General features: G+C 44.3%; 1 protein-coding gene across 3 annotated transcripts in view; it reads left to right on the forward strand.

The window, feature by feature from the left end:
* RFTN2 (raftlin family member 2) overlaps positions 1–16093 on the forward strand; it is a 428987-nt gene that overhangs the window by 88153 nt on the left and 324741 nt on the right. For all 3 annotated transcript variants that reach the window (XM_085648739.1, XM_085648741.1, XM_085648740.1), the window contains exon 3: positions 6667–6778. In XM_085648739.1, coding sequence (XP_085504865.1) covers positions 6667–6778 — 112 coding nt within the window. The remainder of the gene's footprint in view (positions 1–6666; positions 6779–16093) is intronic.

Raw genomic sequence — 16093 nt, forward strand, 5'->3', positions numbered from 1 at the left:
AGATGGCCAGCCAGTAGTTATTGGTAGCGTATATGCCCCCAGTTCTAGACCAGCCATCTTCTTCGATCTTCTATTCGGGGTCCTCAGGCACCTATTGCACAGAATGCTAAGCACCTGGCCCAATTGCTCCGGAGCTGGTCTTTGGAGGATATCTGGTGGCGAGCTAAAGAGTGTACTCATTTTGGTCTGCAAAACCTTTAATTGTGGTCTGATCAGATTGCATGTTCCAGCTCCATTTGCTCCTTGTTCACCCTGGTTGACTACCTGGACTAGACTGTTTCATATCACAATCCTCTGATGGCAAGCATCCACTGGGGGAAGGGCGGGGGGTGGGGGTTGCTTCACTCCCTCCACTTCCCACATGGAGGCTTCAACCCTCGTTGTTGGGTGATAAGGTGTACCGCTCTACCCTCTGGGATAAGATTTCAGATTATGTCGACCTTAATATGAACACTACCTCAACTCATGCAGTAGCGTGGGATGCTTTTAAGGTAACGATTAGAGGCCTCTATATTAGCGCGGTAGTGAGTGTCCATAGGGTGCACGAAGTGGAGATCAAGGAAACGAAGAAGCCGTGCTTCGCTTGGAAGACCAATCGCTCCTAGATGATGCCCACAGAAACTGTTGGCGGCTCGAACAAAGCATTCGAACTTGCTTGAATGGCTTTACTGCATCCATTATGCTGCACATGCAGTAAAAGCCCATGCTGAAGCGGACAGGCCTAGGACTTTCTTGGCTTGGCTGATTAAGCCGGGACAGCCACGCCCCAATTACCGTCTCTGTATCTTGGCTGGTATTCGCAGGTGCACACCTAGGCGGATATCCAAGCTGCAGTCCCTGAATATTAAGTATTACTATATGCCATTGCCCAAACTGCCTCTTGGAAGGCTATGCCAGCCTGTTGGATACAAAAAAGTATTTAAAGAAGTGTGCAAAAAAGTATGCAAAAATAGTATACAAAAAAGTTTACAAAAATGTAATGGATGAAATGCTTGAATTAATCTCAGCTACTAGTAATTATTTGAAGCCGCATCCCAGTCCATCGTTATTTTGCACAGCATTCCGCCTCAGTTTTGTATCCAGCCATATGATAATCAGTCTTGACACTGCTCCAATGGGAACAATCCAGCCTGAACTTCCAATCTAGGTCCTCCCTGAACTGGAATGCATAGCGGCATCAGTCAAGCAAAAGCCCGCTCCAGTGCCAATGCACCCAGGCCCAGCAGTGGCGTCGCCCCCATCATCATTCCCGACACGGAGCCGGACGGGCGTTATCCGTCACCGGTTCCGATGCCGACCAGGGGCAGACTCCTAATGTCAGAGTCAGTGCGTTATTGCTATGAGAGGCCAGGATTAGATGATGATTGGGTCGGGTCTGTGCACCCTGATGTTTACCAGCCCTTTGAAGATCCTGAGGACACCTGGTATGAGGATTTCGCGGATGCTAGTGTCTGGACACCTCCCTAGACACTGGTCTAAGCGCTTCCCCTGCCAAGGCTAAGGAGGAGGGTGCCTCATTCACTGTGGTGGTGAGAAGGGCAGCTGAGGTCTTGGACCTTCAATTGCCCTTGGTGGCAGTAAAGACGGATGTCATGATGGAGGTGCCTAGGTGCCTCAACTGGAAGTTACCCCATACAAACCACTTCTCCTCTTCAATGTAGACCTCACTGACATCCTGCTCGGACCTGGTCCAAGCCCTGCACAGGGGCTGCTGCGTACAGGACAGTTGCCAGCCACCATCGCCCTTCCCCAGGTGACCTCAGTTTCCTCACCCAGCACCCCCCCACCCCATGGAGAGCTTTGTGGTTCAGGTTTCCACCACCAACTACCCCGGCGCATTCCCTAGCACTCCATTGGATAGTTGTACAAGTGCTCTATCAAGAGTGGGGAGAGCCTTGGTTTGATCTGTTTGTCACTCCCGAGAACATGCAATGTCAGCAGTTTTGCGCCCTGTAATCTCCAAGCCAGCTCTCACTCAGAGACATTTTTCGGCCTCCTTTATGCTTTCCCCCCAATTAAACTCCTGGCCAGAGTTCTCAAGAAGATCAGGAACGACCGGGCCCAAATCATTCTTGTGGTTCAGGATTGAGCATGAGAATCAATATTCCAGTAAGCCTGCCTCTTCAGGAGGATCTTCTATTGGAGCAACAGGGCATGATTCTTCACCTGAACCTGAAATACTTTGCCTTAGTGTGTGGCGATTGAGCGATGACAGTTGACAGCTTTATACCTTCTGCCTGTAGTCTGCAATGTTATATGGCGGCCCTCCTCTAAGACGTTATATGCCTGCCGTTGGAACAAGTTTGTGTCATGGTCCACACGCCCAACATGTTGATCCTCTGTCAGTACCCCTTTCCCAAGGTCTACTGTTCCTTTACCCAGCAGGGCTCTTCTTTAGGTATATTGATAGCTTATCTTTCTGCCATCTTGTAATTTCTGTGATTGCCGTCCCTTTTTAAATTCCCTATTGTACATAGGTTTTTTAAAGGTCTCCAACATATGTTTCCACCAATGCCTTTTATTATGCTCTAGTGGAAATTTAGTTCTTACGTGTCTGATCTGTGTTCTCTTTGAGCTATTCCATAACTGCCCACTCAGTTAAAATGGCCTTTCTAGTGGCAATTACATCTGCTCTGAGAATCTGTGAGTCAGTCACTGTCTGCAAATCCTCTGTATCTTACCATCTATCCAGACAAGCTGCTCTTCACATTGGAGCAGCCTTTTTAGGTCTCGCCTGGGCCAGCGCGCATGCGCTGCGAGGCGAGGCTTCTGGTAAGGGCTTTTCAACTCGCACCACACGCTCGTGCGTGTGCTTTTTTTTTCATCACACCTATTGGCCTTTGCGTGCGTCTTTCTAAGAAAGACAGCACACAATTGGACAAAGGCGGGTGCATGTCCTGCCTTCTCTCTGCCCTGGCCTCGGCTGCTCGGGAGCGAGCGTGGCTTTCCTCCCTCGACATGGCTCATTAAGCACAGCGTGCACTTTCAGCTCCAAACGTGGTCGCTTTCACTTTCGCATACCGCGTTTGTTTTATTTATTTATTTACTAGAGCGCCGTAATGCCTCTCTGCACAGAACACACCTCCCACCTCCCAAACATCAACCAGAGCGTTGTCGTGGCTTGTTCACTTCATCTCACCACTTACTTTTCTCTCCTCCCCCTGCCTTCGCTCTGTCTCATCTGACACTGTTTTTCTCTCCCTTTCTTTTCTCTACTCTCCGCATCTTCCCACCATCGTCGTTTCACTGTCCCTCTCAGAGGTCTTTCTCCTATTGTTTGTCTGCTCTTCTCCTGTCATAGATTAGCTCCCGCTTCCTTTCTGTCGAGCATGGACCATCCTACCCTCAGTGCCTCTGCTCTCCTCTGTCTTTTTCCCTTTCTCCCACTATCCTGATTTGTCCTTCCCTCTCTTGTTCATTGTTTTCCTTCTCCTTTCCTCGGTTTCTGTCGCTCTTTTATTTTTCTCTCTCTCCTTTCGTGCTTCTGTCCCTCGCATCCTCTCTCTACCTCTTTGCCTCACTCCCCTCCCCTGGTCTTCGCCAGGCCCTCATTTCATGTTATGCTTGTGTGAAAGTGGCGGAGCGCCACCTTTCACGTGCTGTGACTGCATAAAGCATTCCATGTATATCACACGATTAATCGACAGGCGAAATACCAATACAAAGCACTGCTTGCCATGGTAACCGGGTCTGTACCCTGCTGGGCTGTCAGGGAGCTCGAGCTGCAGCCACGCAGGAAATGGAGCGGCATTCCTGGGCTGCAGTCACCCGATAAGGCCGAGCTGGGCATGCACCGGAAGGGGCCAGCGACGGCCGAGGGGCTTGGTGAAAGGTCAACAAACCATTTGTAAAATGTCGCTGAACAGCCTAATGGGTCTGCTGGGGAGGTCCGGGATCTGCTTAAGTGGGCGCTGTTCTCCACGGTGACTTAAGGAGATGGTTTCATGAAAGCGGAACTGGTTACAGCTTCTAGAGACAGGAAGTTAGCCCAGTGGGTGGAACGCTTGCGGCTGCTAGAGTTTTACATGCAAACATGCTACAGGGGTGCAATCACGCTCTGGCGTTAACGTTGCCACTACGCTCATTAGGGAATAGAATGCATCCTATCTGCACTAACCTTAGAGAAAATAGTGTACACCTGTGCTGGGACAGGAATGTACACTGCATGAGGTACAGTTGTGTCCGCTGCTCTGTAAACCCAAACTGCACACCTGCGATCTTGTTTTTTTAAAACATTTTTGGTCATGCCACATACTAGTATCCTATGGACGGGTGTTGACCTAGCCCTGCTCGTTTGACAATGGTAAGTTCTGGACCTAGTCCTGAGCCAGGAGGGATGCACCAAACACACTCTCACAGTGACTCACGGGACTGCCAACCCTAATGCGGGTTTCATGCGTGGAACGCGGTGGTGGCAGAGTATCATGGTTGGTGAATTATAGTGGTGGGCTGCTGCTGGCTCTTGCGTCTTTTGAGGCGGCAGGTGGGGCTTGGCATCTCCCGCTCTCGCCACCTCTTGTTGCTGTGGTATGTGGTGCCTCTGTGCGGAGCCAGGAACACCTCGCTGACCTTATGTAATAACCCCTTACCTGGGTGTGCGTCACCCCTCCGTGCAATGCAACCATTAAACATGGGATACTCACACATATGCTGGTATCTTCACTGCCCAGAACTCCATTTTTTAGATCGCTGTTGTTAGTGCACATCTCAGTGAGCTGTTTGACTTTGGTTTGCATTAACAGCCAGGTATTACGCCGAGATTGTGATTGTTCACGCTCACGGGTCGCAGGTACCATAGATCATTGCAGCAAGCACTGAACCCTCTATCGAACCGGTTATTGAGATTACAGCCTGTATTAACCAGGTCTCTCTCCCACCCTCATCCACAGAAACACGCACTCTGCTGCAAATCCATTAGTTTACTGAGCTGCCTTAGGATTGTGTCAGACCTGTGGCGAACGGCTTGCATACAGACCCTCGTAGCAGGTGCATTAGCCCCTTGAGCTGTCTTTGAGGCTGTTGTTTACTGGGCACACCATCATAGACGCTCTACTCAATGCAACATAAATACACTCCACATAATAACACACAGTGCCACATAATTATATGCTACATAATTACACTGCACTCAATGCAACATACACTCCAAATACCACTCAGTGCCACATAATTACACACCACATAATTACACTCTACTAAATGCAACATACACTCTACAACTCTACAAAACGTATTTTTCCCCGCATGGGGTACCCCAGGGCTCCATCATAAGCCTCCTCCTGTTTAATATTTATGTTAAACCTCTGGCATTGATCGCAGAGGAGGCCGGGTTGTCCCTTTTCTCTTACGTGGATGACACCCAAATCATCTTCTCCCTTACAACGGAAAAGTTACCTGGACCATCCGTTCTTCATGCCAGCTTGAGTAACATTGCATCTTAGATGCAAGCTAATTTACTCAAACTTAATGGAGAAAAAACCGAGGTCCTGATTCTGGATAAAAATAAAGATCTCTGGGGCCCCCAGCACTGGCCTATTGAAGTGGGTATCCTTCCCCAGCCCACCCATCAAGTCCGCAATTTAGGTTTTATTATCGATGACAAATTATAGATGAAACAACAGGCGGTGAAGATGGCAGCCACCTGCTTTACCATTTGAAATGGTTTAAAAAAATCATCTGGATGCTTCCTAGCCATAACCAAACAACCGTCGTCCAGGCGCTTGTGACCACCAGACTGGACTACGGGAACATCCTTTTTCTGGGGGCTAATAAGGATGTAATATGGAAGCTCCAGGTAGTTCAAAATTCAGCTGCAAGATTGCTCTGCCAGATTCCTAAAACATCTCCCACCTCTAGTGCCCTAAGAGATCTGCACTGGCTTAGGATCGAAAGCCGTACCAAGTTTAAAGCCTTGGCATATATGTTCAAGATCAAGGACGGCACAGATCCTCAATATCTGCAAAACCTTGTTCAGCCCTACCAACCCTCTCGTTCGTTACGCTCCTCCACCCAGGGAAAATTCTCGATTCCCAGAGTCAAGCTTACGAGGACTGGAGGTCGCTTGTTTTCCTACTTAGGTCCATCCCTGTGGAACTCTCTCCCCACAGCACTTCGTAGTGAAACAATATATGCGAACTTTCGTAAGCTTTTAAAAACTTGGTTGTTCAATCAGTAATTTTTTTTCATCTCTTCTGCTTCCGTTTCTTAGGCCGGCGCTGGGAAACCCTTGTTTGGTAGCTGTGCGCCTTACAAAACTAACATAACATAACAAAGCATAACAATGTTGATTGTTCAGTGCTATGAAAAACAATGAAATGAATCATAAATAAAATACCTGTTTGCACAAAATGACTTGTGATTTATTGTACCTCTCAGATGTGATCCTCTAACGATAATCAATAGGGTGACTCAAAATAGCACTTTTTTAATATAGCTAGTAAATAACTCACGTTATGAATATTGTAAATATTGTATATTTCCGTGAATTATCACATGCGTCTTCTAAATCAAACTGCCATTGCAACATACATGACTGTGTTCTGTTGTGCTGCATTTATGCAGATTGTCTGAGCAGGTTTTGCCCATGACCGAATTTATTAAGTTGTGTTACTTTTTGTCCATGAAATGTTAACCTGCCTGACAGCGTGTACGTTTTTTCTGTTCTAGTCAGAAGAATACACAATCCCAAAGACAGAAGCGTCCCCGGCTTTCAATTGAGGAATGGCCTTTCACGTGTGAAACACTGACTAATGAATTTGTGAAAGAACTATTGGAAAAGGTATTTGCTTTTCAGAAAACCTGGTTTTGGCCTATTTTGTTTTTTCATTTTTAAAATGATTTGTAACTCTTCTAATCGAGTTATACATTTCTTGGTCTTTTTGGTCCAGCGAGTCTTCAGTCTTTCTAGTACAATCCTATAGAAACTGTAGGGCTGACCCCCTAGAACATTTTGCACAACTAATCTAATTTACTTGTGCAATAACGCATGCTGTGACTGCAAATGATCGATCCTGATTCACAGAGTCAGGATCTGCTGATTTTCTTTGTTGCACTTGTCTCTCCCTGCCATGGAACTACCTCAGTTGGTTGGATTTTTTGCAGTTTAAATTGTAAGTAATGCAATAGGTGTTTCTGGGCTGAGGGCTGGAATATTGAGGATGAAAATATGTTTAAAAAAAATGACACCACAGTATCGGAAAGGTAAGTATGTAAATGTAAGTATGGATTTACTATACTCAACTCTTTATCTATGTTCCCTGAAGATACATATCAGCAAAGAACATAAATGTGGAGTTAAGAATAATAAATATATACCTACCTATACATACGTACCTAAACAACCAGAATATCTTGGCAGGTGATATTTTGGCCACAACATTTTGACAGGTCAATATTAAAATCGTAATTATTCTTGTACAAAAGCCCAACAGGGCGAACACTCACAATGTCCAAATCTCGCGAATGTTCACAGACCGTTGCAGCACTTTATTACTCATTGCACTTCTAAGGTAACACCTATTTCCGGTAGGCCTGCAATGTTTTCTGGAAAGTGCATAAAACATTATTTTTTTAAGGAATGATTCGGGAAAGGATTTAATTACACCAACAGGTAATAATGAAACACACAGTAACTGACGATTTTTAAATGTTTAGCAGTATAAACAGTAAGGCAGGACTCTCGTGCGCAATATTTAAAGGTATGGTAACCCTCAGTTTTTCATGGACTTCAATGTCCAGAATCCTTTGCAGATGTAAAGATAAAATCAATGCGTCCCACCTATTAGTACTGATTTTGTCAATGCTTCGTTTGCAAAATAAAACAGAAAAATGTGTCCTCTTTTTGCCTCTTATGGAATAATTTCGTGTAGGGCTAAGTGGTCATTTTATCAGCAATTTGCATTCGAAGCACTACTCATGTTTGTTAATTAGTCATGACAGTCCGTGCTCGGTTAAAAGTTCAACATTTCCATTCTCGAAGTGCAAGGTAAAGTACCTCAGCAGACTCTGGCTGTTTCTCCAAAATATTCCAAAGATAACCAGATTTGGGGCCACTGCCCATGGAAGGCTATGCCACTGTGAGAGCGGGTGGCCTGCCTGCTGGATATCTTTGGAATATTTTGTGATCCTTGGAGCCGAAACGCGTAATGGCCGACAGAAGCTTGGGGAAATAAACTAAATTCTGCGCACTTATCTGTGGTCCGTGCTCCATTTGTTTAACGAGGTGCAGTGGAGTTCCTTGGATATAGATATATGTATATATATATATATATATATATATGCTAGCCACAGTTCAGAGATTGCTGCGCACTCCAACCAGTTTTCTTAATTCATCAGATTTTTATTTGTTTGCAAACACGACAAAGTTACTGACAAACGCGTTTCAGCCTCCTGGCCTTTGTCAATGTCAGTGATTCCCTGCTCACACCCCCTATATAAACACATCATTTCATTGGTTAGCAGGGTTTCCAATCAAAGCAAAGAATATGCAACAGTGAAAAAGTAAAAATAAAAAACGGCCTCGCAGAGACTAAATACCACTTTGGGGAAAAGTCAGCCATTTTAACATTGTATTTCATCGCATTGAACAGAATGACAGTATCCCATTGAATACCACACTTTCACAGGAAAATCTAATGAAAAGCAATGAATTCATTCCTCGAATGGAGTTTGATCATAATGGAGTTTTACCTGTCTCAGTGAATCATATGCTGCTCATTTGAGATGACATGCCCCTATATGTTTCTTTGAGATTTATAAATCCCTAAAATAGGGTGGGCGTGTGAACAGCGTTGTTAGAATATTTGATAACAATCAATTCGAAATAAAGCTCTATATGAGCAAACTCAAATTTCTACTGTCTATTATGCTTACGGTATTTTATCTTGGACTGCCAATTTTTCCCAATTATTCAGCTCTAGAGGCACAGCGCATTGTTTCTACCAGTGTAATTTTTATCCGATAAATGACCACAACTCCTCCTCCTGGTTAAGCCCCCCCGGGATCCTGGTACGCAGTTCCACTATGAGTTTGGCCTCCAGCTGTCTTAGTGTTTTCACTCTGTCTCCCCCTCTTTCAGCTGGCTGAATCTGGTCTAGGCAAAAATATGTTAATTTGTCACTCCTAGCCTCGTGCATGTTGGCAAAATGTCTTGCCACTGGGTATGTTCTATCCCTGTTGGTTATTGCACGTTTGTGCTCTAATACCCGTTTTTTTGCCGGGTGTATCGTGCTTCCAATATACTGTAATCCGCAGGGGCAGATTAAACAGTATACCACGAAGTTGGAGTTGCAGTTCAGCAATTTATCAATAGGCCTTCTGTCCTTCTTTCCAGGTATAGAGTAGTCTTTGACCTTTTTGCAATTCTTGCAGGCCTTGCAATTCATGCATGGAAAAAAGCCCGTGGCCAAAGGCTTGGTCCGGGGTTTGTCCTCAAAGTGGCTGCGCACCAGGATATCTTTTAAGGAAGAGCTCTTCCTATAGGTGATGTCAGGACCCGAGGGGATCAGTTTCCCAAGGACCCCATCCGTCAGTAAAATATTCCAGTTTCTCTGAATGAGATTCCTGAGTTTTTGAGCCTCAGATGAGTAGGTCATGATTAGCCTGACTTTACCTTGTTCTTCTTCCGTTCCCTTCTTGTCTACTTGTTTCTGAGCTAGCAATTCTGGCCTGCTTCTGCTGCTTGCCTTGACTGTTGCTTCCTGCAGAACCTTGTTGGTATACCCCCTATCCCTAAATCTCTCTAGGGATTCAGTGGCTGCTTCTAGGAAGTCATCCGGTCGGGAGCAGTTCCTCTTGAGTCTTAGGAGCTCCCCGTATGGTATGCTGTTAATTAGGTTACGGGGATGCTGACTCCAAGAGTGCAGAACTGTATTCCCTGCTGTGGGCTTTCGATATAGCTTGGTACAAATCTTGTTGTCTGTCACAAAGACTAGGAGATCTAGAAATGCTACCTCCTTGTCACTGATGTTACTTGTGAACTGTAGATTCAGCTCGTTCTCATTGAGGGATCTTATATAATCTTCTACCTCTGTGCGTGTACCTCTCCATACTATGAAGAGGTCGTCGATGTACCTTGTCCATAGAGCTATCTTGTCTAGCCAGATTTCATTTCTGCCCGCCAGTCCCCTCTTACGAAAATCCAGACCCCAATCTCCTGAAGGAATGGGCGGACTATACTAGGGCATCAGCCAAAGGGATGGTGGAAATCCTGGTGAAATACGCCAAAAGCGATAGGGCAAAACTACTGGATGAAATCAAGGAGATAGAAGGAAACATAGCGAAGGACACGGATAAAGAACTCACTGACACATTGAGAGCTCGCATGAGGACCCGGCTGGTGGCGTATGAGACCGATATAAAGAGACGCAAACAGACAAAGTTTGCACGGGACCAACAGGATTACGAGAGTGGGAGAGTGCTCACTTTCGCGAAGAAATACGACGCTCCAAGAAGAGCCTTAAGAGAGGCGAGGGGCGAAGCCACAGCCACGCCAAGAGATACATCAGAATCGGAAGCAGATCTCTCCAAAACAGAGATCCCTAGGAATCCCGGGGGAGCTACTGCCAACACGGACCAGCATTTTCCCGAGGAATATCACCTTATCAAGGAGACATGGCGCAAATTCCCGCAAAAGAGCCGTCCACCAGAGCAAAGCGGCGGAAAACAAGGCGAGGAGGGCAGATCGGCAAATCAAAATTACGAACCCCGGGTTACAAGGAGCAGGCGGGGCGGCAAGAGAAAGTGAATAACCTTTCCATTATCAACCTCTCAGAAAGAACTTTAACAGAAACGGAGAAAACTGTGTTACAAAAGGGGTTGACATTCTGCCCTACGACTAAATGGGACTATACGACAACACGTATCGACTTGTATCAATATGTCCGCAAACTTAAGCTTCGTAAAATTTTCGCAATGCACCCTGGCCCTAAGAAGAAACAACAAGACACGGAAGGATCGGCTTTGGGAAACCTGGTAGGCAGCGATCTGGAAATCCTGACAACGATCCGTGATCTCCACGAATCCGAGCTAGTGGAGGGTGATGTGGACATTCAAAGCAACACTCAATTACTAGCAGAGACTGGGATTGAACAGAGCAGCGGGAAAAGTGAGTTCAAACCACGATCTAAATTTATCCCGCAGACCCCACATGATGCGATTGACTGCTTCCACGAGGCGGTAATCAAGGACCTTGACAAATTCAGAGTTGCCACCATCACTCCCGGGGGGAGAAGAAAATATAATCTCACAAGAAAACAGTGGGAAGCTGTGAAATCCCTAAGAGACGACCCCAAACTGGTGATTAAACAATCAGATAAAGGAGGGAACGTCGTATTAATGACCAAGGAACTGTACAAACGGGAGGCCCTTCGCTTATTAGGCGACTCACAAAGCTATAGACTCATCAAGAGAGAGGACTATAATAAAAGTATACAGGCCTTCCATGACCTTCTGGAAGAATGGAGCAGTAAAGGAATTCTAGAGGTCAACGAATTTCAATATATGAGGGTCGAATGTCCAGTTCTGCCCACTTTTTACCACCTTCCAAAGGTCCACAAGGACATCAACGCACCGCCAGGACGCCCAATAGTGTCCTCGCTGGGAAGTCTCCTCGAGAAGGCTTCCATTTACGTGGACTCTTTCCTATTCCCAATGGTAAAGGACCTCAGTTCATTCATCCTGGACTCAACCGACTTCATTCGTCAGATACAGAACATTATCTGGGACACTGAATTTCTGCTAATCACATTAGACATAACCAGTCTATATACTAGCATTAGACACTCACAAGGGTTAGCAGCTCTTGAGTTTTTTCTAAAGACCAGATCCCTGAAGCTTCAGGAACATAATAAAATGCTACTAGAAATAGCATCCTTTTGCCTACACAACAACATTTTTCTGTTTGCGGGGGAGCTGTACCTGCAGATACAGGGCACCGCGATGGGCACGTGCTTCGCCCCCAGCTACGCGAATCTCTTCGTGGGCCGGTGGGAGAAGCACGTGGCCTGGGCGGGCAGAAATGAAATCTGGCTAGACAAGATAGCTCTATGGACAAGGTACATCGACGACCTCTTCATAGTATGGAGAGGTACACGCACAGAGGCAGAAGATTATATAAGATCCCTCAATGAGAACGAGCTGAATCTACAGTTCACAAGTAACATCAGTGACAAGGAGGTAGCATTTCTAGATCTCCTAGTCTTTGTGACAGACAACAAGATTTGTACCAAGCTATATCGAAAGCCCACAGCAGGGAATACAGTTCTGCACTCTTGGAGTCAGCATCCCCGTAACCTAATTAACAGCATACCATACGGGGAGCTCCTAAGACTCAAGAGGAACTGCTCCCGACCGGATGACTTCCTAGAAGCAGCCACTGAATCCCTAGAGAGATTTAGGGATAGGGGGTATACCAACAAGGTTCTGCAGGAAGCAACAGTCAAGGCAAGCAGCAGAAGCAGGCCAGAATTGCTAGCTCAGAAACAAGTAGACAAGAAGGGAACGGAAGAAGAACAAGGTAAAGTCAGGCTAATCATGACCTACTCATCTGAGGCTCAAAAACTCAGGAATCTCATTCAGAGAAACTGGAATATTTTACTGACGGATGGGGTCCTTGGGAAACTGATCCCCTCGGGTCCTGACATCACCTATAGTAAGAGCTCTTCCTTAAAAGATATCCTGGTGCGCAGCCACTTTGAGGACAAACCCCGGACCAAGCCTTTGGCCACGGGCTTTTTTCCATGCATGAATTGCAAGGCCTGCAAGAATTGCAAAAAGGTCAAAGACTACTCTATACCTGGAAAGAAGGACAGAAGGCCTATTGATAAATTGCTGAACTGCAACTCCAACTTCGTGGTATACTGTTTAATCTGCCCCTGCGGATTACAGTATATTGGAAGCACGATACACCCGGCAAAAAAACGGGTATTAGAGCACAAACGTGCAATAACCAACAGGGATAGAACATACCCAGTGGCAAGACATTTTGCCAACATGCACGAGGCTAGGAGTGACAAATTAACATATTTTTGCCTAGACCAGATTCAGCCAGCTGAAAGAGGGGGAGACAGAGTGAAAACACTAAGACAGCTGGAGGCCAAACTCATAGTGGAACTGCGTACCAGGATCCCGGGGGGGCTTAACCAGGAGGAGGAGTTGTGGTCATTTATCGGATAAAAATTACACTGGTAGAAACAATGCGCTGTGCCTCTAGAGCTGAATAATTGGGAAAAATTGGCAGTCCAAGATAAAATACCGTAAGCATAATAGACAGTAGAAATTTGAGTTTGCTCATATAGAGCTTTATTTCGAATTGATTGTTATCAAATATTCTAACAACGCTGTTCACACGCCCACCCTATTTTAGGGATTTATAAATCTCAAAGAAACATATAGGGGCATGTCATCTCAAATGAGCAGCATATGATTCACTGAGACAGGTAAAACTCCATTATGATCAAACTCCATTCGAGGAATGAATTCATTGCTTTTCATTAGATTTTCCTGTGAAAGTGTGGTATTCAATGGGATACTGTCATTCTGTTCAATGCGATGAAATACAATGTTAAAATGGCTGACTTTTCCCCAAAGTGGTATTTAGTCTCTGCGAGGCCGTTTTTTATTTTTACTTTTTCACTGTTGCATATTCTTTGCTTTGATTGGAAACCCTGCTAACCAATGAAATGATGTGTTTATATAGGGGGTGTGAGCAGGGAATCACTGACATTGACAAAGGCCAGGAGGCTGAAACGCGTTTGTCAGTAACTTTGTCGTGTTTGCAAACAAATAAAAATCTGATGAATTAAGAAAACTGGTTGGAGTGCGCAGCAATCTCTGAACTGTGGCTAGCGTGAATTCGCGAGTTTTCGTCCTCGCGGCTGGTGCACCCGCTGTGTTGAGAGCAGGGAAGTTGACGGGAGAACGTGGCGAAAAAAAAAATATATATATATATATATATATATAACTCCAAGTGTGGCTCCTCTCGTCGGGTGTAGCCAGTGCTCTCTTAATGGTGCGATATCCAACGGCAGAGCCAAGCCGTTATAAATCCAAAAGCCTCATTTCCCTCCAGCGCGGGAATTAAAAGAACGGGTCGCACTCGCGTCTGGAGTGTTTAGCAGTTTTCCGTTTTAATTTTCAAATACAAATCCATCATTAGAAAAGGCAGATGATCTACGCGTTTCGGTCTTAGCATAAGACCTTGCTCACGATCAAGGTGGTGATAAACACAAACAGTATTAATACTTTTACAACTTTTTTTTAAACAAAAATGATGTCATTTCCTGTTTAGTTTTTATAGGAGTGTATGTGTGTCAACCTCCTAGTATTCTGGGATATGTAGTGCTGATAACTTATTTTTGAAATTAAATTAAATTAAGTTGTGCTCAGTGAGAAAAATTAATCATTATAGTGATTGAAACATTGTGTGAACATAGAAAATGCATATGGAATCCAAAAATTTACTATTTTTTCACCTAATTTTCAAAGAAATATTCATAACATACATTAATTCTATTTGACTTGATCTTGTTTCCAACCAATGATTTAGTCGTTGTCCACATTTTCGATTCATCTATGTATTAATTTCTTTTCTGAAAATTATTTCTAAAGCAAATTTTCATTTCTATTTCATAACGATATTAACCCTCGAGTGGGTATATGATGGTCTGTTATTTCAATTCTACATTTTTGTTCCATATGGTTTTATACAAATGTCAGATTTTATTTTTTCTCTACGTTCAAAAAAGATTTTTTTCTCTTCTCTCTGCTGTGAGGAGTTTTTACAACTAATGGGCCAGGTTTGGCAATTTACAAGTGTATATACATCTCTTCACTTTGATTCAATCCATGTGGTGCGAGACTTCTCAGGTTCAAAATATGGCGTTATTCTTTCTGTCGCAATGTCCTTTCTCTGTTTCCTCCACGGATGGTTTGTGGTGCTGTCTCAATTCCGTAGAATTTCAAAGTTTTCCAATCACTTGCGTGAAATTGTTCCATATGTTTGGCCACTGCATTCATTTTGTCCTTATTTATTGTAGCCCTTACATGCTCCAGAATTCTTTTTTTAAGTTCGCATATGGTACTGCCCACTTTTTTAGAGGGCATGGGCATTCAATTACATATACCGTGAATGTGCTTTTGCAGGTTATTAAATTTTTGATTTTCCAAATTTTATTGTTTGCCAATTTGATTTGAGTAATTGGTTTGCCAATTTGGCAAGCTTTACAGTTATGACATTTTACAAACCCCATTGATTTTTTGGGGTGTTTCCTTAATAGTGGCTATGAATCAGTCGATCTTTTATGTTGCTTGCTCTGCGGTATGTGATGTTTGGATGTTTTCCAATAAATTTACTCACGGTATTATCCATTTGTAGTATTTTCCAATTTCTTCGTAAAATTGACGTTATATCCTTTGCTTCCTTAGAGAAGTCCATTATCAATCTGATTGATTCAGATTCTTCTGATGTTTTACAATGTTTCGGGATTAAGCATTCCTCTCTTGATTTCGCAGTAGATTTTATTAGGCATTTTTTTATGATGCTTCTGCTATATTGTCGTTCCTCAAATCTCTTAGCTGTTGCCATGCTATGTTTTTGCCATTCTTCTGGTTCTGTACAAATTCTCCGAATCCTCAGAAATTCGCCATACGGTATGTTTGCAATGACCGATGGTTGGTGAAAACTGGTTGCTTGTAGTGTGGCATTAGTTGCTGTAGATTTTCGATGTAGAGTAGTGTGGATTTGATTATTTTTTCTATAGATTTCAGTATACAGGAAAGTTATCTTCTCACTGCTGATGTTGTATGTGAATTTTAGATTTCCGACACTGTTATTCAGAACTTCAAAGTAATCATATAATTCTGCCTCTGTGCCGTCCCAGATAATTAGGAGATCATCAATGAAACGGTTCCACATTATGAAATTTTCCACAAACTTATCATTCTTTGTATGCCACGCTACTTCTGAGCATACCCTGCCAACTGATGGTGAACAAAGCGGTACAAAAGGGGGTGGTGATGGACGGAGCATCAGAACCAATCAAACACTCACACCCAGTCAACAGATCCGGGTTTGATCCATCACCGTTCTTTAGCC

Source organism: Triturus cristatus, chromosome 3_2 (assembly GCF_964204655.1).
Source record: "Triturus cristatus chromosome 3_2, aTriCri1.1, whole genome shotgun sequence".
Lineage (NCBI taxonomy): Eukaryota > Metazoa > Chordata > Amphibia > Caudata > Salamandridae > Triturus > Triturus cristatus.